Source organism: Salmo salar, chromosome ssa11 (assembly GCF_905237065.1).
Source record: "Salmo salar chromosome ssa11, Ssal_v3.1, whole genome shotgun sequence".
In the NCBI taxonomy this organism is placed as follows: Eukaryota; Metazoa; Chordata; class Actinopteri; order Salmoniformes; family Salmonidae; genus Salmo; species Salmo salar.
In genome coordinates, this window is record NC_059452.1 from 18,850,873 (window position 1) to 18,873,281 (window position 22,409).

Here is a 22,409-nt window from a genome sequence, read left to right on the forward strand (position 1 = left end):
TGAGGAGATCAGGATACAAGATAATTCCAATGTTGTATTAGTAACATGTTTGTTGTGAAATTAATAAAAAATGTTTTGAACCATAGCAAACCAGTATTTTGTCAACATTAACCAAATGAGCTGCATAAGAATGAAAAATGATTAGACTTATGTGGAGTAGACAAACAAATGGCCAATTCCCTTCGCTCTTTTAATCCATTAAGAAAATGAGAGGGTCTTCTTAATAAAAAAAAGATAGTGTCTGACAGGTGGGAAGAACGAAAATAAAGTCAGTCTGTAGTCAGAAATGACCATTGCTTCCTCATTTCTTCTCCTTCTTATCTTTCTTAGTGTCTCCCTTCTCTTTTTCCTTGTCCTCTTTCTTCTCTTTCTTGCTGTCATCTTTTTCCTGGCCTTCCTTCTTCTCTGCATCTCGGTTGGCGACCTTGTTGTTGATGAGGTTGTGAAGAGCAACCACGGAGCGGATGAGTGAAGCCAGGTAAACCACCAGCATCTGGTCATTGGTCTTGAGGTAAAATGCCTTGATGAACTCTTGAAGGTTGACGTCAGGCAGCAGGTTGAAGACGTCCTGCAGCTGGTAGATGATCTGGTGGTTGATGGGCAGCTTACCTGTGGCAACTTTGTCCAAATACCCTTTGATATCCACTAACTTGCAGTTGAGGCCCTTTAGGCCATGCACCTGGTTGGTGATGCGTTGAGACAGGGTGCCAACTGTTGTGTCCTTGATGTCTCTGCATAGAGATACAAAATATTTCATTTTAGTGACTTGCATGTTTTAAGTCAACCTGTTTCCCTTTTTGGTGGAAAAACTGGCCTTACATTTTTATGTTAAGAATCAGACTTGGGATTCAAATACCAGTTTTTCAATTACTTTCATATACATTTAAAGTACAGTTCCAGTCAAAAGTTTGGACACACCTACTAATTCAAAGGGTTTTTCTTTATTTTTAATATTTTCTACATTGTAGAATAATAGTGAAGACATCAAAACTGTGAAATAACACATATGGAATCATGTAGTAGCCAAGAAAGTGTTAATCAAATCAAAATAGATTTTAGATTCTTCAAAGTAGCCACCCTTTGCCCTGATGACAACTTTGCACAGTCTTGGCATTCTCTCAACCAGCTTCACCTGGAATGCTTTTCCAACAGTCTTGAGGGAGTTCCCAAATATGCTGAGCACTTGTTGGCTGCTTTTCCTTCACTCTGCGGTCCAACTCATCCCAAACCATCTCAATTGGGTTGAGGTCTGGTGATTGTGGAGGCCAGATCATCTGATGCAGCACTCCATCACTCTTCTTGGTCAAATAGCCCTTACGCAGCCTGGAGGTTTGTTTTGGGTCATTGTCTTGTTGAAAAACAAATGATAGTCCCACTAAGCGCAAATCAGATGGGATGGCGTATCGTTGCAGAATGCTGTGGTAGCCATGCTGGTTAAGTGTGCCTTGAATTATAAATAAATCACAGACCATGTAACCAGCAAAGCACACCATTACACCTCCTCCTCCATACTTCACGGTGGGAACCACACATGCAGAGATCATCCGTTCACCTACTCTGCATCTCACAAAGACACGCCGGTTGGAACCAAAAATCGTACATTTGGACTCAGACTAAAGGACAGGATTCCACCGGTCTAATGTCCATTGCTTGTGTTTCTTGGCCCAAGCAAGTCTCTTCATCTTTTTGTTGTCCTTTAGTAGTGGTTCCTTTGCAGCAATTCAACCATGAAGGCCTGATTCATGCAGTCTCCTCTGAACAGTTGCTGTTGAGATGTCTGTTACTTGAACTCTGTGAAGCATTTATTTGGGCTGCAATCTGAGGTACAGTTAATTCTAATTAATTTATCCTCTGCAGCAGAGGTAACTCTGGGTCTTCCTTTCCTGTGGCGGTCCTCATGAGAGCCAGTTTCATCATAGCACTTGATGGTTTTTGCGACTGCACTTGAAGAAACTTTCAAAGTTCTTGAAATGTTCCACACTGACTGACCTTCATGTCTTAAAGTAACGGACTGTCATTTCTCTTTGCTTATTTGAGCTGTTTCTTGACATAATATGGACTTGGTCTTTTCCAAATAGGGCTCTTATGTATACCACCCCTACCTTGTCACAACACAACTGACTAGCTCAAACGCATTAAAGATAGAAATTCCACAAATGTACTTTTAACAAGGCACACCTGTTAATTGAAATGCATTCCAGGTGATTACCTCATGAAGCTGGTTTAGAGAATGCAAAGCTGTCATAAAGGCAAAGGGTAGCTACTTTGAAGAATCTCAAATTGAAAATATATTTTGATTTGATTAACACTTGCTTACTACATGATTCCATGTGTTATTTCATAGTTTTGATGTCTTCACTATTATTCTACAATGTAGAAAATAGTAAAAATAAAGAAAAACCCTTGAATGAGTAGGTGTGTCCAAACTTTTGACTGGTACTGTACGTATTCAGAAACATTTTATTTGAAAAGAAGTTGAATATTTTAGTGTACACTGAACAAAAATATAACCGCAACATGTAAAGTGTTACTCCCATATTTCATGAGCTGATGTCAATGTTGTGAACAGAGTGCCCTAGGGTGGTGGTGGGGTTGTGGTATGGACAGGCATAAGCTACGGACAACGAATACAATTGCATTTTATCGATGGCAATTTGAATGCAGAGATACCGTGTCGAGATCCTTAGGCCCATTGTCGTGCCATTCATCCATCACCTCATGTTTCAGCATGATAATGCACGGCCCCATGTCTCAAGGATCTGTACACAATTCCTGGAAGAGGAAAATGTCCCAGTTCTTCCATGGCCAGCATACTCACCAGACATGTCACCCATTGAGCAAGTTTGGGATGCTCTGGATCGACATGTACAACAACATGTTCCAGTTTCCGCCAATATCCAGAAACTTCGCTGGAGGAATGGGAAAACATTCTACAGGCCACAATCAACAGCCTGATAAACTCTATGCGAAGAAGATGTGTCGCGCTACATGAGGCAAATGGTGTTCACACCAGATAATGGTGTTCTGATCCATGCCCCTACTTTAAAGGTATATGTGACCAACAGATGCATATCTGTATTCCCAGTCATGTGAAATCCATAGATTAGGGCCTAATGAATTTATTTCAATTGACTGATTTATTTATATGAACTGTAACTCAGTAAAATCTTTGAAATTGTTGCATGTTGTGTTTATATTTTTGTTCGGTGTATATTTAGAAATACACTTGGAAAGCATTTGAAAATAGACTGACTCAAATACACACCCATGCACTTAACCCAGGTATTTAAAAATAGTATTTGAAATAAGTATTTGAAAATGGTTTCAAATACAATTCTTTTTTTACAAATAACCATTCAAATATACAAATGAAAGTACTTGTTTTGGGCTGTGTATTTGAAAATACTCACAGAAAAGTATTTTCAGTACCAGATACTCAAATATACATGTATTTGAACCCAGGTCTGGTCTGAAAAAATGATGAGCAATAACACAAGAACGACAGTCATTTACATATTGAACTTCAAGACAAATGACAAGTACAAACACATTGACCACATGCATGAGTCATGTCTTACCGGAGTAAATGCTCCACTCCCACTTCCTCTGCTTCTTCAGCACCAATCTCACTGGTGACATGTTCAAATGTCTTGGATGTTGGAGTGCCATCCTAAAAACAAAAGAAATGTTACAACCATTAGACCTTCTTCTCAAGTGAGTTTGTCAGTTTTCCTCAACATTAAAGCTCAAAAGGCATCCGTTTCTCCACAACATAACAAACTTTGATTTGTACAGTGACATTCTTTCTAATCCTACAATTTTTAGATTTCACTAAGTGGTAGATGTAAAACTGACATGCAGCATAAACCTTTGTTGCAGAGGTAAGAGTAGAGAATTGTTGTTCCACTTTTACATTAATTCAATAATTCCACTGATAAAAACATACATCATGCACTTCCTCCACAGATATGTAGGCCTCCGTTGGTAGACCCAGGTCTTTCGGTTTCACGTCAATGATGACCAAAACCTATAAACAACCAAAAAAATTGAATTAAAATCTTTATACCATAGTATGTTTACTCACATCAGTAGTAATATGTAATTGCTAAGTAAAAAATTACATCAACATTTTGTATTAAATTCAACTAAAATGTTATACTTATACTTACAGAATTGGTACAATATTGCTTCACGAGTTCATTGATGGCAATGTCATTCTTGTGTAGTTTGGGGCCCGTGTGATACCAACCAACTATTCTTTCTCTTGCTGAAACAATCGGAATACATGTTCGATCACTAAATCACATTGTAGAGTAAAATCTAGCGTTATTAAAATGCATACTAATTTACAAAGAACTCGAGACTTACCATTGACTTTCTTGAACATGTTGTACATGTTCTCCAAATAGTCATGGTCCAGGAACCACACAGAATCATCCTTGTCATCCTCGTCAAATGGCACTGGAAGAAGGGGGGCGGGGGGGGATCAGCCAGATCAACAAGAAACCAAAGTGTAATGAAATAATGGACTGTGGTTGTAGAAATAGGTCACGTTAGGAAACTCACCTGCAAAGCTGTTGGACACATCAAGAACCTTCTTATGCCATGAGCCGAGAAGTACACCCACAACCCTCTTCTGACTTCCAACTTTACCGATTCTGATCAAATACAGAACAAGAGTAGGCTGTTAGCTACAGAGTTTCTGAACTGTCTTTATTGCACACTTGTGACTGTGACATCCCTGACTAGAGAGCTAACGCGTTACAAGTTGGTTAACGTTAGCTAGCTACAATAGCTAGTACAGTGCATAAACGATGCACTAATCGTTGAGGAAACCTGCCATTTGTGTAATATGAGAACTTGTGTATCTAGCTAGCTACTAGCTATACTGGATAGCATTAGGTGAATCAGAGCCTTCCGAGGTGAATCAGCTAGTTAGCTACACAGTAGCTAGTTAGCTAACGTTAACTTGATTGCTCTAAGTTAATTTACTTTCACTAGCTAGTCGTTAAAGTTAGTTAGCTACTATAAACTAGCTAAACTGTAGTTATTTGGGAAACAACAGTGAGTCCACATTTTTGAACAATCATCAACTGTCTAGATCATTCGAATCCTTTACCTGTTAAAATGATCCACCACACTCAGGAGCACCAAGGGATGGACAATAACTTTCTCAACAGCCAACTCCGGCATGTTTATGTGTGAATTGAATTCAATAGAAAATATTTTCGCGACAGAGAACAACAACCACAACCACTGTCAGTGCGCCACAATCCCACAATCCTTCGCGTAGGGTCATGTGACCAAAGAGCCAAAGGTTATGGATTTGTCAAAACTGCGCAAAAAATGCTCCGTTTGGGTTCTAACGTGCATTTTGCATGGATTTGAATACCCTTTAAAAAAAATGTTAGGCGAAATATCTTAAATGAATTTGACAAGCTATTTTTTTAATCGAACGAGTCCAGAATATACTTTGTGTAGAATCATTGCGAAGTTGCAGTTCAAGCTTTTTAGTATGGATTCCTCCATGGGTTGGGCTGTCCCTGGTTTTAACACTAGAGGGCTGTAAACCCAGAAATAACTCTTACACACTGTCCCATCCTGTCACAGTTTGATTCTAGCATGAAAGTGCTTTTGAATTTAGACATTTGACCTATTTTCAATGTTGCTCGTGATGACCAGACAGACAGTGATCTTGGTGGACAAATCAATCAATAAATTGTATCCTAATTTATTTTCCATCGTTATAGCTGTAGCTCTTAGAGTTGGTGCTTCACTTTATAGTGAACTCTCTTCTCGCGTTTCTTCAGAGTTAATAATAATCCACCCTTGGTAACTTCATTACCCTCATGCTCATCCAAGGTTAGTAGTAGTTGCCACATGCTGTGTGCATAACGTGCCTCACACTGTGTGTGCTATCTAACTGCACATAATATTTAGGTATTTTGGTTGTATGGTGTTTTCTACAAAGATTGATGAGGCTTCTTGTGATGGAGGAGTTAGGGTAGTGCCTTTATAAAGCAATAATGAGCAGTATTTAGAAGGGTGAGAGAAGCCTGATTATCATCAAAATCATAGGGCCAATAAAAGCATTAAATCCCAAGGACACGGTCATAAACACTAAGGCCACAGGTCGTTTGAAGTTTGTTTTCTTTTTATAGAAAGAGTAATGAACTTGTGAATGTGAAACAACTGACGAAACATTTGCTGTTGATTAACTCAATGCACTGAGAAAGTAATGATCAGTCACAGATGTAGACCATGGCATGTGAATGGCTATTTTAGGATGCATGTGGTGAGTGCAGTGGTGAGATTAGGTCTATGATTAGGTCTCTGCATTGTTCGGAATGGGCTCGTAAGTAAGCATTTAACTGTAACCTGTTGTACTCTGCGCATGCGACCAATACAATTTGATTTGATGTCCAATGATGTTGGGATTTGTTCTGGCAGAAGTCAGAGTGTGCCATCCTCCAATCTTTACTTTCATATCTATCTTCAAACCTGCAAACTTTCTAAAGGGTACATATGACATGAATAACGAAAAAGTCTCACATAACTCACAAGATCTACAGTACAGTGCAGTACACCCATTGTTACAGTCATGCCCCAATCAACAAACAGGTTTCTGCAATTACCTTGCTGCTGTGTTAACTTTGCTCTTGGCCATTGTTAGGATTTATAAGCATATCATTATTCATTCCACTCAAGAAGCTCATTGTGTTTTATAAGTGCTTTTTTTAAAAGTCTGTATATCTATTTAAACTGGTAGTTATCATACTTCAACAGGTGGCATAAGTGAAAACATGTAACTGTCAAATCAATAGAAACCTTCAAACCTTTATCAAATAGTATCTCACACTGAATCAAAATCCTCTTATTTCTGCTGATAGTTTGGCTTTATGAGATGCATATCATAGAACCATGATCCTTTCATTATACTCTAATATCCAAGAAGGGGTTCTGTGGAAAAAGGTTGAGGACTTTGATGTGTGATAAACTAGCACAGGTGACAAGCTGCAAATCCTTTTGCAAGTATAATGCATACCTCAACGGCCAACAGCTGTGTTGTTACTTTTGAAAGTTGTTGGAGTTGCAGTGCCACAGTCTTTGTTTACTCATATAATATCACATATATGACATAACACGTCAGAAATGGCCAAAGTGATGAGTGGATGCACCTGCATGACTTATAGCCACTGTGCCAGAAAGAAAGAAAAGCTGTGACCAATCTCATCATGACCATTTGCTTGTGCATTATCATATAACTACACTGACATTAGGGGGAGATCACCAAATGCAAGAATGACAATTATCGATAGACTTTCCTTTATTATTTGAGTAGGCCTAGTGCTGTTACACTTTCAATTATGCAAATATAAGACTAGTTGTAGGCCTACAATCATGTGACAGATTATTGTCCAGTGGCGACTGTCTTATCTTAGCTGACGAGTTTGCGTCATGGGGGGGCGGGGCTGTACAGAAAATAGACGAACTGAACACATTTGACAAACACGAACGTAAAGGAGGCAGAAAGAAGCGTGTTACACAGGCTAATAACGACTGGTTTAAGATATACGTAGCCTATATGTCAAATAGCGTTTTGTTTGTTATCAGTATATTTATTTCCCATTAATTCAGTGTCAGAGAAATATTTATTTCTAGCTTGCTAGCTCAGCGACGTTCATATCTGAGGGCGTCCGATTTCCCCTCCTCTTCAGAGGCATTACGATGCCCTCTGATTTTATATCCCTACTCAGCGCGGATCTCGACCTGAATTCCCCCAAATCCCTATATTCCAAAGGTAATACATCTATTTTATGTTAAACTGAGACTCATTTTTTTCTTGTCTGTGTTGTTTTAGTTCTTTTCGTTGATATACGCTGTTGTTACTCTCGTACATGTGTGTTGTGAAAGCGCTGTCCTGGTTTATTTGGCCGCCCCCGGTCGGGGTGAACGCCAGCGTTCCGCATCCCTCTACGTCCCTTTAGCATTGCATCTAAACAGTAGATCTATAGCCGATGCCGCGTTCAGAATAACTAGGAAATCGGAAATCGCCGACTTCAGTGCATTCAAATCCACTGGGAACTCGGAAAAATTGGTTTGAATGGTCATCCATCCTGGAATTCCAAATAAGAAACTCAGGCATCTTCCGAGAGCGCCGTCTTTCCGACCTGAAGATCACTGACGTCATGATTTGACCTGTTTTTTTCCAAGTTCCCAGTTGTCTTGAAAGCATCATCAGTGCAACGTCACGCGTAAATCTGGTTTTATTTTCATTAGAGTATTTGCTTTAACACTAAAGCTAGTTTAATCCTGTTTGTTTCCTATATGTATTTTCGACGACTATGCAATATAAAAAAGGAAATACTTTGCCTAAAATCCTGTACATTTCATACACAATGCCACATGATACATTTACCCTTTTGACCCAGTTTATTATTTATCCTCCTTACAAAGGTGAGGACCTTTTTTGGCAGGCATAGCAGATCTAGCCTAATTTTTTTGTATTCCTACTGTCTAGAAAGTATTAGTAGGCATTGGCCAAGTGATCTGTTATGTATTAGACCCATGTGTAGATTATAAAAGAAAATAGAAAGTTTCCTCTTAATAATATGCTAGTCTTATGAATGTAAGAAAGTATTAGATTTGTATACCATTCAATGTAGCTTTATATGATACACATCTGATAATGGACCAAAAGCTGCTTACCTTGATGCAATGTCAACATGTTACTGTTGTTTGTCATAAGTCAACTAGGCTATTTGTTCAGCTGGTAAATGACTACACAAATGATTTAATATTGTTTATTTACATGTAATGATATTAAAGTAATTTGTGTTTATGGTCCCATACCCTACACATATTTGTAGTGCTATCATGAGTGTGAGAGGATAAAGGCTACCTCTTTGATATCACAACACAAAAAGGGTTGATACCCTATGTTGAAAGCCATTAATGCATTCTGTGGAAGTGTTTACCAACACTGTGCCAGCAGTAATTTCAATATTTAATATTTAAACAAACACAGTCATCACTCAGATGGTGACTTAAAAAAAGAGGCAGATACTAGAGTACAATATAGGCCTAGGCCCTATTTAATGCTGTAGTTTTGGGTCTAAATAGATTATATTCACCATGGCCTAGTCCCACTGAACAACAACCAAGGGGGAGTGCACTGGTTGGCTGAACAGTTAGGGGTGTCTCTGCAGCAGCATGTCAGTCCTCTTGACTGATGCAACAGCCGAGCTGAACTGGGGTTGCTTGAGATCTGCAGCAAAGAGTAGTCACTGAGAGGAGTGGGTCGCTGCACAGTCAAATGTGAAAGTGTAGAATTTGATATGTCTTTAAGTATCACAGATGTATCTCACACTGTAGTTGCTTAAAGGTCATGTGCTATTTGTGTGGCAAATTGACAACTGTTTCAGAGCAGCTTTTGTTTTTCCAAGGGTATGATGTTATGTTGGCAATACTCAGGGCCAGGTACACTGATTCATCCTCCAAATCTCTCTTCATATGGTTTCGCAATATGTCTCAATACAGCACTTCAACAACATATCTATAAGCCCTTTGACAAACAACGATATTAAACATGTCCAATTTCACAGTGAAAGTTCATCGTACATCTTAATACATCTCAAACAGCCAGTGGTCTTAGGCTAGCCTATGTCTCTTTTTTACTCCCTCAAATCCCCTACAAAGTAGAAAGTGTAGTCTTTATTAAAGTCAGAACTTTTTTGTAACCCATTCCTGAAAACATGTTTTTAATTTCCTGAGTGCTGCAGAGATATACAGTTGAAGTCGGAAGTTTACATATACCTTAGCCAAATACATTTCAACTCAGTTTTTCACAATTCCTGACATTTAATCCTAGTAAAAATTGCCTGCCTTAGGTCAGTTAGGATCACCACATTATTTTAAGAATGTGAAAAGTTAGAATAATAGTAGAGAGAATTATTTATTTAAGCTTTTATTTCTTTCATCACATTCCCAGCGGTTCAGAAGTGTACATACTCAATTAGTATTTGGTAGCATTGCCTTTAAATTGTTTAACTTGGGTCGAACATTTCGTGTAGCCTTCCATAAGCTTCCAACAATAAGTGGTTGAATTTTGGCCCATTCCTCCTGACAGAGCTGATGTAACTGAGTCAGGTTTGTAGGCCTCCTTGCTCGCACACGCTTTTTCAGTTGTGCCCACAAATTTTCTGTAGAATTGAGGTCAGGGCTTTGTGATGGCCACTCCAATACCTTGACTTTGTTGTCCTTTAGCCATTTTGCCACAACTTTGGAAGTATGCTTGGGGTCATTGTCCATTTGGATGACCCAGTTGTGACCAAGCTTTAACTTCCTGATTGATGTCTTCAGATGTTGCGTCAATATATCCACATAATTTTCCTCCCACATGATGCCATCTATTTTGTGAAGTGCACCAGTCCCTCCTGCAGCAAAGCACCCCCACAACGTGATGCTGCCACCCCGTGCTTCACGGTTGGGATGGTGTTCTTCGGCTTGCAGGCCTCCTCCTTTTTCCTCCAAACATAACGCTGGTCATTATGGCCAAACAGTTCTATTTTTGTTTCATCAGACCAGAGGACATTTCTCCAAAAAGCACAATCTTTGTCCCCATGTGCAGTTGCAAACCGTAGTCTGGCTTTTTTATGTCGGTTTTGGAGCAGTGGTTTCTTCCTTGCTGAGCGGCCTTTCAGGTTATGTCGATATGGGACTCGTTTTACTGTGGATAAAGATACTTTTGTACCTGTTTCCTCCAGCATCTTCACAAGGTCCTTTGCTGTTGTTCTGGGATTTGTATTGCACATTTCGCACCAAAGTACGTTCATCTCTAGGAGACAGAACGCGTCTCCTTCCTGAGTGGTATGACGGCTGCGTGGTCCCAATACTTGCGTACTATTGTTTCTACAGATGAATGTGGTACCTTCAGGCGTTTGGAAATTGCTCCCAAGGATGACCCAGACTTGTGGAGGTCTGCAATTTTGTTTCTGAGGTCTTGGCTGATTTATTTAGATTTTCCCATGATGTCAAGCAAAGAGGGACTGAGTTTGAAGGTAGGCCTTGAAATACATCCACAGGTACACCTCCAATTGACTCAAATGATGTCAATTAGCCTATCAGAAGCTTCTAAAGCTATGACATAATTTTCTGGAATTTTCCAAGCTGTTTAAAGGCACAGTCAACTTAGTGTATGTAAACTTCTGACCCAATGGAATTGTGATACAGTGAATTATAAGTGAAATAATCTGTCTGTAAACACTTGTTGGAAAAATGACTTGTGTCATGTACAAAGTAGATGTCCTAACCGACTTGCCAAAACTATAGTTTGTTAACAAGAAATTTGTGGAGTGGTTGAAAAACGAGTTTTAATGACTCCAACCAATGTGTATGTAAACTTCCGACTTCAACTGTATATTCTGTTTGTAAATATACATGCTTCTTTGGTTCCAAGTACAGGACCCCAGTAATCTCTGCAATTTAGTCTGAGAGAAATTCAACTTTTATCCTGCTATTTTCATCAAACCTGAAATTACCATACAGTTATCAGGAATTTTCATCCAGTCAGTCCCGAGGGTGCATGTGAGTGTTAAACTTCAGTCACAATGTTGGGCAAGTAGGGACTCTGCTTGTGTAGTGTTGCACCTGAATCCTGAGTTCCTTAGCATTTTAGAGGACTCTTCAGTCTTCATTGCCTACTTTCCAAGACAAATACTGTATAACTTAAACTGCATGTTCCTTCAACTGAAAAGGGAGAAAAACAGTGGGTATATTTTTCTGGTGTCTTTGGTATGTTTGTGGTTTGCGGAAGGTATCCATAAGACTTTGACTCTGTTTTTCAACTGAATTCACAATAATCTGGCTAACCTAAAGTATAAAGGGCTGTGTTGACTTTCTGTCTGACCGTGCTGTTAATCCTCTACCTGGCTGGCTGCTGGCAGTGACCACACAGAGGCTGCATGCCCAGAGTAATCTCTGCACAAACGATCAGATTGTTTCTGTGGCTCAAATTTGCTGAGGATAGCCTAAATGTCATAGTCCTAGCAGTGTTGAAGAGGTGGCAGAGTGAAGCCCAGAGGGTGTCAATGAGCCACCCTTAATTAGTGTGGCTTTAAAGCCAGCAGAGTGAAGAAATGACTCAATCATCCTCTTGACTGATGTCAGGAACTTGCTCATAAATGGGTTAACTTGAGTTGGCCTGACTTGCGGCTGTAATGGACTGCCCCATGTCAGAATATGAAAATGATTCGGCTAGGCCTAGTTTCTTCACTGAATGTCTGCTTCTTGAGGAGCTACAGATGGATATCTTTACAGTGGGCTCACAGGGCTATCTATTTTTCTGTGTCACTACTTTTAAGGGTGGAATGAGTGACCGGGCATGTATGATTCTCTAGACTGGCAGGCTCCTTACATCATCATAATCCGAAAGATTTTGTGTGGGCTTAGAGGACGTTTATCCACTTCTGTAATAAGAAGGGAAAGTAGAGAATTTGAGGGACAGAGAGCTTCCTCAATTGCTGCCCTGTAAACATTTTGAGAGGTTGAAAACGCTCAAATTTAAATCAGACACTGGGTTTCCAGTGTCTGTTTTTACTCATCGTTTACTAAGTTTTACAAGCATTGACATAACATAATGTCATGTGTCATTTTGATGGACTAGAACAGGTATTCCCAAATTGGGACACGTTCAATGTCGTCGGGGGTACGCCAAATGAAAATGTGAATCGCATTTAAAATATATTTATAAAAAATGTTTTTTATTTTTACATGTTTTTTTTCTTCACATTTTCAAACAGTCCATTTATATTTTCCAACGGGGCTATACATTTGGGTGAGGTTCTTTTCTCGTCTGAGTAGCCTCATTTCACTGCCAAAAATAAAATGAAACCATCTAGTGTTCAGCGAAATAACAACACAATGTCAAATGCAGGTAGCCTAGTCAAATAATTAACATCCAATCACATTAACCGTTAATCTCTCGCGGGAATTCCACTAACGGTCCGTATGTAGCCAAAAGTAGCTGCTGCTCATGTTGGTATCAGTACTGATGGCGCAAAAGCCTTGACAGGGAGACATAGTGGAGTGGTAACAGTTGCTCCCGACGCCACTTGGGTACACTACAGCATCCACCAAGAGGCTCTTGCTGCCAAGGGAATGCCTGACAGCTTGAATGACATTTTGGACACTACAGTGAAAATGGTTAACTTTGTTAAAGCAAGGCCCCTGAAATCTCATCCATTTTCTGTGCTTAGCAATGATATGGGCAGAGACCATGTAACGCTTTTACAACATACAGAAGTGTGCTGGTTATCAAGGGGCAAGGTATTGACATGTTTTTTTTTAATTGAGAGACGAGCTTAAAGTTTTCTTTACTGACCATAATTTTCACATGTCTGACCGCTTGCATGATGACGAGTTTCTCACACGACTGGCCTATCTGGGTGATGTTTTTTCTCACCTGAATGATCTGAATCTAAGATTACAGGGACTCTCTGCAACTATATTCAATGTGCGGGACAAAATTGAGGCTATGATGAAGAAGTTGGAGCTCTTCTCTGTCTGCATTAACAAGGACAAAACACAGGTCGTTCCATCATTGTATGATTTTTTTTTTGTTGTGCAAATGAACTATAGCTTACAGACAATGTCAAATGTGATATAGCTGAGCACCTGAGTGAGTTGGGTGCACAATTATGCAGGTACTTTCCCTAAACGGATGACACAAAAAAGTGGATTCGTTGTCACTTTCATGCCCTGCCTCCAGTCCACTTACAGATATCTGAACAAGAGAGCCTCATCGAAATTGCAACAAGCGGTTCTGTGAAACTTTTATTTAATCAGAAGCCACTGCCAGATTTCTGGTTTTGCAAATTGCACTGTTAAGACACTGATGCCCTTTGCAACCACGTACCTATGTGAGAGTGGATTCTCGGCCCTCCCTAGCCTGAAAACTAAATCGAGGCACAGACTGTGTGTGGAAAAGGATTTAAGACTGAGACTCTCTCCAATACAACCCAACATTGCAGAGTTATGTGCATCCTTTCAATCACACCCTTCTCATTAACCTGTTGTGAGTTATTCACAATTTTCGATTAACAAATAAGGTTTTATATGTAAGATGATTAAATAAAGAGCAAAATTATTGATGATTATTATTTGTGCACTGGTCCTAGAAGAGCTCTTTGTCACTTCCCACGAGTCGGGTTGTGACAAAACTCACACTCATTCTTATGTTTAATAAATTTATTGTATAGTTTGTGTGTGGCAGGCTTACAATGGTGGCAAAAAACAACATTTGAGTGCGCTGACCCTGGTGCTAGAGGGGGTACGCAGCTGGAGGTTGAATGTTTGAAGGGGTACGGGACTATAAAAAGTTTGGGAACCACTGGACTAGAACATGATATGTCCCCATTGACACTGAAACCACTTGTATGACTAATCTCAGCATCTCCAATCCTCAACTATGATTTCTGAACCATCCATCAAGATAAGAGGCAGAGGATGATCATTGTTTTCCCTAGGATTGTTTTCAGCAGTGGTGGCATGGGTGTGTGTGTGTGTTTGTGTGGGGGGGGGTACATTGCTACTATTAGCGCAATGACATGCTACCTGTTCCCATAGTCGTTGGCTCAATGACTGAAAGTCTATCTTTTTTAAAGCACGTCTTGACAGAAATATATATATATATATATATATATATATATATATACATATACACAGGAAGAAAAGAAAAAATTGCAGCTAAATTAATATAGGGGAAACACTGGGATGATAAAGAAGATGATGATAAGATTTACATAGGCAGGACAGAGTACAATGACCGTCAAACGTTCTGTTGACTCTCTTAACCTAATTTTTAGGCTATAAGTGGTCATTTATTACATCAATTGTCAAACACCTACATCCTTGTAGGTAGGTAACATCTATTACAATGTTATGTGACTGGTATAAAACTATGGAACGCCGTTTGGGTCTTTGCGTGTCAAAAAAGATACATGTCAAATAAGCTTGTTGATCAATCAGGACCTGAATATGACTGCACGTCACATAATAATTTAACGCGTTCATACATTTTTCTACGTAGTTATTACACATTGATTACACTATCACTCGTATTTCATGTCACAATGATTCATCGATACGCATGTTCTGATGCTGGTGAAGTTGTCTCGCGCACCTATAGTGCTGGTCATACAAAAAGCTAGCTAGCTGATGGATGCAAACAATGTTCTTCCCCCAAAACATAGCAAAATGACATCTGTTTCAGTATCTATGGTTAGCTAGCTAACTATATAGTTAAGTGTCATCATCTAAAATAACCCTAATTTATAAAACAGTTCTTATTTGATTAATGGTGGTCGACCCATCTATGTGAAGCTAGCCACAATAAGGATTAACCACACTAGTGGACTTTGTGGTTAGCCTTTAAATTAAAAGTATGTCATTGACAGTGATGCATATGAATACAAATAGTGTAATTATGCCATAATTGTATAGATCATAATAAACGAGGTTGGAATGTTATATAAAATTAACAAAAGACAATTTGTTAATCTGTTGAAATCACACTGGATGTATTAGCCTTTAGAATCGCATTGGGGGCATTCTTATTTCACTGTACAGCCTTACCCCCATGTCATTGATCCACAATCCATAGGTATCAGTCTACTCAGTGACACCCAGAGAACATTAGCGTTGTAGCTCTTATTGTGGGACTCTGAAAAAACTGAATTGAGCCACATTTCTTGTCAACCTACTATGTGCATTAAACATTATTCCTGAGGAAAAACAATACTGTGTTGATGTTTTGGAGTCAGATAACTCTGAGGAGGGTGTTGAGTATATTATTGAGTAGACTGATACCTCATTTCATTGATCCCAATCCTTAGGTAAAACTGTACAGTGCAATATGAATGTCAATACACACAATAGGCTGACTGGGGAGGTGATATCACACAGTCACAGTCCTGTGGTAAGAGCTACAACACTAATATTTGCGTAAACACTTAACAGTTATTTTCTGTGGGTGACACCGAGTAGACTGATACCCCGTTTCATCGCTTCACATTCCAACCTTGTTTATCATTATCTAGTTTAAATCTGGCATGATTCCAACAATTGTAACCTTCTGCTTCACTTTGAAAGAGGTACTTTTATTTTGAAGGCAAACTGATATTCCACTATTGTGCCTAATCCTTACTGTGGCTAGCTTCACAACACAGCCCGTTCAGGTCAAGCCTCACTGGCCAGATGAAACTAGCTGGCTGCTTATAACATTAGCTTTGGGCAACAGGGTTAAGTAGTTGGCTAGCTATTTATTTTCATGAACTGAAGTTAAATTTAAATAGGCGAACAACAAGTGGCTACCTAGCTAATACTTACAAGGATTCCTAAAACATTGCTAGGAATAATGAAAATAACTGCAGTTTCTACTGGTCATTGTTTTCAGGCTGGTTGTATTGGTGCTAGCTAGGTACCAAGCTAAAGCTAGCTAGCTACCCCAGAAGTAGCGGTCGAGCAAATAATGCCTTATTACTAAAGCGGTATTGTAAACACATCGTTTGTGGCCGGTGTGCTTGTTTGCATACTTTTTTTGTACAGCTTTGACAGTGCTACTTATAGTCATGGTGGCGCCTGGCTTGCACGTGCAAATTCAGCACTCACAACATTCTATAATAGAATTGTGTTATTTGACGTGTCAAATTAAAAGCTTATTTAGCGTGTTAAATAGTGTTATTTGGCGTGTATCTTTTTTGACACAGAAAGACCCAAACGGCGTTCCATAGTCTGCAGCTGAAGTTTAATCAAAACATGAAACATTTACAGCTTACATGGAAGTTGGAGCAGGCAGCTGTTTACCTCATGGCTGCGTGAGGTTGTGTCGTCATACTGTACTTTTTATTTTCTATCATTTATGGATCATATTGTGGTGTTTCCCTGCCGGGCCTCTGGGAGCACGTTCTTTAATGATGCAGTGAATTGCACTACACTGCAAACACTGCTGTGGAGATGGAGCCAAGCATATGGCCTTGTCTCTGCTGTCCTGAAAACAGAATGCGCTAGAGGTGAAACACTTCTATTTCTAGTACATCTCTCCTATTACATCTGTTTTTAGTCATAATTCGCATAGTCTATATGTATATGTAGGGGCAGTGAGGGGTTAGGTTGCATTTAATACATCTCAGTTGGGTTTTGTAATGTGATCCAGGTGCAGTTCCATAGACGTAAGAATATTTGAAACTATAGGATAAGAGCATACTTCGCTTGTCTTCGGGCTGTCAATTGCCACGGACCTCACAATATGATATCACGATACTTAGTGCCAATACGATTTCTATTGAGATGATCAAGATTCTATGTGTTGTGTTTTGATGTTCCAAACATTGCTCACTATATGTCTGCTGAAGAGAGCATGAGAAAATTAGTTTTGATCAGTCATGATAATACAAGTGTTGAAAACATGTTGGCTCAATATTTTTCTTAAGAAGATTGAGAACAAGTTATAGGATGAAAAATACTGGAGGTTTGGCACAGGTACAGCAGCTAGTGCTAGCAAATTCTACCTAGCAAAATCACTAGCGTGCCTTGTCAAGTTGTAGAATTGTGACCATTTTGCAATGTGACAGGCATTTTTGGAGAAGGTATAACTACCATTAGAAGTAAAATGGAATTGGTAGATTACAAGGCAAGATATTTGAAATGGCCAGCCACACAATGAAACCTTTACTCCTGAACACTTACTTCACTGTTAAGTTAACTGGTTGGCCCAACTTACAAGCCCTGTGGTTTTGGTAAGCTTAAGAGCGCTGACCTAGAGAGACTGGTCCCTGTCTTAATGACTGTATTACACAGTGATGCTTTCCATTAGTATTGGTATCTTTGTCCTACCCTGGACCACAGATCTCCCTTTGGCGGAGGCCCTCTATGTCTCTAAGCTGGCCCACCAGAGCCCATAGGATCAATCATTAACCATCACAAGGGGAGCGGGCTGCTTTGTGTGTAAACCTGAGCTTGCCCTCAATTAATATTGACTCTGCTATGTTAAACAAACTTGGTGGCATGCGCTTAAAAATATTTGATTGCCTTGAATGCTAATATATTTATGATGATAAAAGATCAAAGACCTCAGAGGGACAACAAATGAAGCCAGTTTTTGATTAGATTCTTGATAATAATTTGAAATGTTTGACTTTATGATTGGAACAATGAGACTGCAATACCAATCTCTCTTTTTAAAACCGATGAACAAACATTCAGTCCCACACTCCTGTGCTTGCAATTCTACCTCAAGTCTGCAGGCATGGCATACACAGAGAAAGGATGGATTGGTGATCTCTCTTTTTAACCTTTGGGATTATCATGGGTTTAGAGAGAGGCCGGAATCTAAAATAAATCAGCTATCCCACTCTTTTTCTGCTCCAAACAATTTAATTTAGCCTAATCGCAGCAGTTGATAGTGTCAGTTTCACACTACTACCCAGGCACACTTTTGAAATATGCCCTAAATCCTTCTGATTATGTGCAGAATTATGGCCTAGGTTATGTTTTCTCAGACATGTCCTTATGAAATAATCTCCTTGTTCACTGGATGGTTGCTTGTGTTTTTATTCATGATATTGAGAGGCTCGAAAGTTAATTTGTTTCTCTCGTTTTGTTTCAAGACATACAGAAGGTGTTTTCCTCTCAAACATCATTTTGCCAGAGACCAGGTTATAATAAGTCATGCTGGGTATTATATGTCATGCAGCGTATAATAAGAGTATGCCAGCTGGGGGGCTATACATTAAGTACAAGGGCCACAGAGGACTGTTACAGGGCCATCCGTGTCAGTGAGTTAGGCTATGAGGATCCACAGTGGGTTAGTTAAGTGCAAGTGTAAGGTAACAGTATATTTCTGCCAAAGTGGATGCTTGTCTCAATGTCTAGTTACACGCAGATAAATCCGCTGGATTTGGTTTCCAAGAACCATCATATGATTTAGTCTCTTTAGGTGTAGGCTACTGCTTTAGGAACATTGTCATAAACTAGGCTAAATGGTTTAGTACTGTATATCAACTATGCCGACGTGAATGAGACTATCAATGAATGGATTGTTTTGTATCCAAAGACTTTTGGTATTTTTTCATTTGCTATAGGCAGAGATGGGCCTACTTTAGGACTCTGACTGTAGGAGAGTTAAATTACAGTGTGGTCTGGACATTTTGAAATATGGCTGTTATTTTTCAGTCCATTTTCTTCTCCAGGATAAGCTTAATTCAGAACTATTAAGAGTCATGGTCATGTAAATTGCTGTGTACTTCAGGTAAAAGGAATGTTCAATGACAAACTATAGCTTAGTCCCTAGTCTTGGTTTTCTGTGGGTCTGGGTCACTCTTTGTTGTGAATCCATCCAGTGGTTACAAAAATGCTTGGTTATTTCTGAGTAGCTCATTGCTGGTGTGCTTGTCTGGATATTGAAAGCTGTATGTCAACACCAACATGGAAGGAAATGGGTCAGCATCACGTCCGCTGTGTTGACATGGCTGAGAGTGGTAGTTCTTTCACTTGGTTCAAAGGGCCAATACAGATGACAGTTACAGGTGTAGGATCTTACTTTGACCTGTATTGACGCAGAAAACTAGTCCTGCAGCAACAGGATTTGATCATTTAGTCCATAATGTTGCTTGCTTGGCGGTTAGCTTGGTGGTTAGCTGGTCAAAATGTTACATGAATCGTGGAATACTGTTAATATAACTGTGTGTTAGTGCAGGTTTTCAGTGAATTTCTGTAAATCACAATCTGCATTTCCTGCAAGGCTGAAATTCTAAGCAACAAAAGAGTGATCAAATTAAAATCCTTCATCTGTATGTGAAAACAGCACGATTTCTGGTAGATGATAGGTTGACCAAAAGCCTACTTTTTTTCAAAATATGTCTTGGGCCAACATGTTTAACACGTTCTTAAATGCTTCTTATGCTCTTAGCGTACAATGTTGTCAATGAACAAGAGCTGTCAAAGCTAGCTGAGTTATTAGAGCGGTGTATGCAAAAAAAGTGAGCAGACTTGTTTTGAGAAATTAAATTTGATCACACAGCCCACTCCCCCTCAACACGCTAGCCTACTTCAAACCAGGCTGAACACTAAGGCTGCACTGATGGATCTTAAATCCATTTTATGACGCAAACTGGACAGCAGGGCTGTTTCTAGCTTTTTGGGGGCCCTAAGCGATATTTGTTTGGGGGGCTCCGCCACCTTGAAACATATTTTAGTCCCCCCCTCTTGGAGGTGGAGAGAGAAAATTGTAGCTTTAAAGTTAATGTCAAGCAATTTTACACATTTAGCCATGGGGCGTTAGAAAATGTTGTAGTTTTAAAGCAAATGTTCTGCATTTCTAAAATGAAATCCATGGGGCAGAGAGAACATTTTTCACTTTGAAATCTAATTTCATGCGATTCTAGTCATTTTTCCATGAGGTTGAGAGACAAAATAGTTGTTTAAAGCAGTTTTTGTGCAGTTCCTACACATTTTGCCATGACCGATTCCATGTTCATATGATATCTGAGTGAGAGTGAATATCAAAATCAATGGTGGCCCCCTAGAAGTCAGGGCCCTGAGCACATGCCTTGAGTGCCCAGTCACTAATTCATGATTACTACAAGGTTTAGATTAGCTGGCTAGACTAATTTACCTAGCAATCTAAACTGTTAGTTGACATGGGCTTATTGCCTGGCTGTCAGTATCTGACATGACGAGGAATACATCCTTCCTTTTTGTTTGGGGGCCCCCTAGCGGCCGTGGGGCCCTAAGCGGCCACTTATGCCTAGTAACGACACTGCTTCCCCCATAACTTCCTTTTAGAAACTCTCAGGGGTTAATGGTTAACACTAACCAAACCTCAGTAAAGAGGAGTAATAGGCCTCAGGTCAAAACATTACCTCTTCCAGTGTTTACTGTGACCTTGTTTAGGCTCTAACCATTCTATGCATGAGCGGTTTAACCTCCTAGCACCCATAGCAACAGTCACTGATAGTAACATCAACACTTGTTATTTCACCTTGCAGTGGTTATCATCCCTCTTGTTCTCGTATCAAATTGACGGATTTCTGACGGTATTATGTTACGAGGCTTTCATTAATCAATGTTCTTTTTTCATATGTTCTTCTTTTGTTTAAAATGACTGCAGAACAATGTATCCAGTGTCATAGGCACCCTGATCATAATTTGGCAAGGGAATACTAGTTCAGATGAGCGTGAGAAAATATGTAGAGCAAAAGCCACAATAGTTGCAGGGCTACAATCTCTATAAAGCATGACAAGAGGTTGGCAATACAACAAGGCCAGTTGGTTAATGCCGACCTTTCTCAAAACATCAGTATCACATAATGATCGACACACCAGTCCCTGTTGTTGCATGGTTTGTATTGATACAATAAGTCACTGCTGTGAATGAAGTGCCTCACCACATTGAGTTTAAAAACATGGCTTTTATCAGTACTGTTAAATGCCATTTGTGATTTAGTGAACATCAAGACTGTGGTCTCGTGACTTTAATTGATTACATAGGGCTAGTAATTCAGAAACCCTGTTTTAGGAGCTACTGAAAGGATTCCCAGATCAGTTGTCTGTTGGGGACAATTCAAGAATGACACAATCGTGCAGGAAGAATGACACATCGGGCATCTAACAGTTAGAGAGGCGAGCCAGCTTCAAACTGGGTTTCCAGTTTTGAATCCCGGGTCTGAAGGGGGAAAAATTTGTCTGAAAGTGAGCCAGGCAATTGCAGGGTTGCTGGTATCCTAGATGCCATTGCCTGCCGTTGTCCCCTTGAGCAAGGCAGTTACCCCCCCACAACAACTGCTCCACGGGCGCCCAGTGTGGCAACCCCTGCTCCAACCTCTCCAACTTGTGTGTGTCTTTTGGTGGGGTTGGTATAAAGCAGAAGTCACATTTCAGTTAGACCTTCTGTACAATCGACAAATACAGTGATCATAATCTTGTGCCAAATGATCTGCACGTTCCCCAGTTGTAGCTTATCTTTGGAAATCAGAACTTGGCACTATTTCATTTCTGCTACTGCCAGTAACTATAAAGAAATACATGTAGGCCTATGCACTTAACAGCATAGTCTTTGACCAAATAGGGCCTTAAATTGGGCGATACAAATGCCCAGTCTCAACACTGTCCCTTGGCTTTTGTCTCAGAGACAGATCCTGTGCCCACATTTGAACTCCGGTGGTAGACTAATTCTCACGTTAGTATTTCATAAATCTCTTGTCGACAGTTGCACGTAACATAAGTGTCGACAGAGTGTATGATGCGACGACTGAAGCCTGTTGCATGCTTCCCAATCGAAACATTTTGTGAATATATTATGACAAAATTCTGTCAAGTTTTTGTTAGTTTTGGTGTTTGGCAGGGATTTTTTA

General features: G+C 39.7%; 2 protein-coding genes across 4 annotated transcripts in view; one reads left to right on the plus strand and one right to left on the minus strand.

The window, feature by feature from the left end:
* Positions 1–21: 21 nt before the first annotated feature.
* Positions 22–5,414, minus strand: psd7 (26S proteasome non-ATPase regulatory subunit 7). Of its 2 annotated transcripts, NM_001141146.2 has the most exon segments (8): positions 23–731; positions 3,411–3,469; positions 3,579–3,670; positions 3,947–4,027; positions 4,170–4,267; positions 4,369–4,461; positions 4,567–4,658; positions 5,120–5,279. In NM_001141146.2, coding segments are annotated over 8 exon segments (591 nt in total). In that variant the 5' UTR covers positions 5,194–5,279; the 3' UTR covers positions 23–729.
* Positions 5,415–7,465: 2,051 nt separating this feature from the next.
* The window catches only part of nfat5b (nuclear factor of activated T cells 5b), a 60,509-nt gene continuing 45,565 nt past the window's right edge, over positions 7,466–22,409 (plus strand). Inside the window, exon 1 of one of the 2 annotated variants that reach the window (XM_014126660.2) lies at positions 7,466–7,801. In XM_014126660.2, the coding sequence (XP_013982135.2) occupies positions 7,729–7,801 (73 nt within the window). In that variant the 5' untranslated portion in view covers positions 7,466–7,728. The remainder of the gene's footprint in view (positions 7,802–22,409) is intronic. The other variant, XM_045689143.1, reaches the window with a different exon arrangement.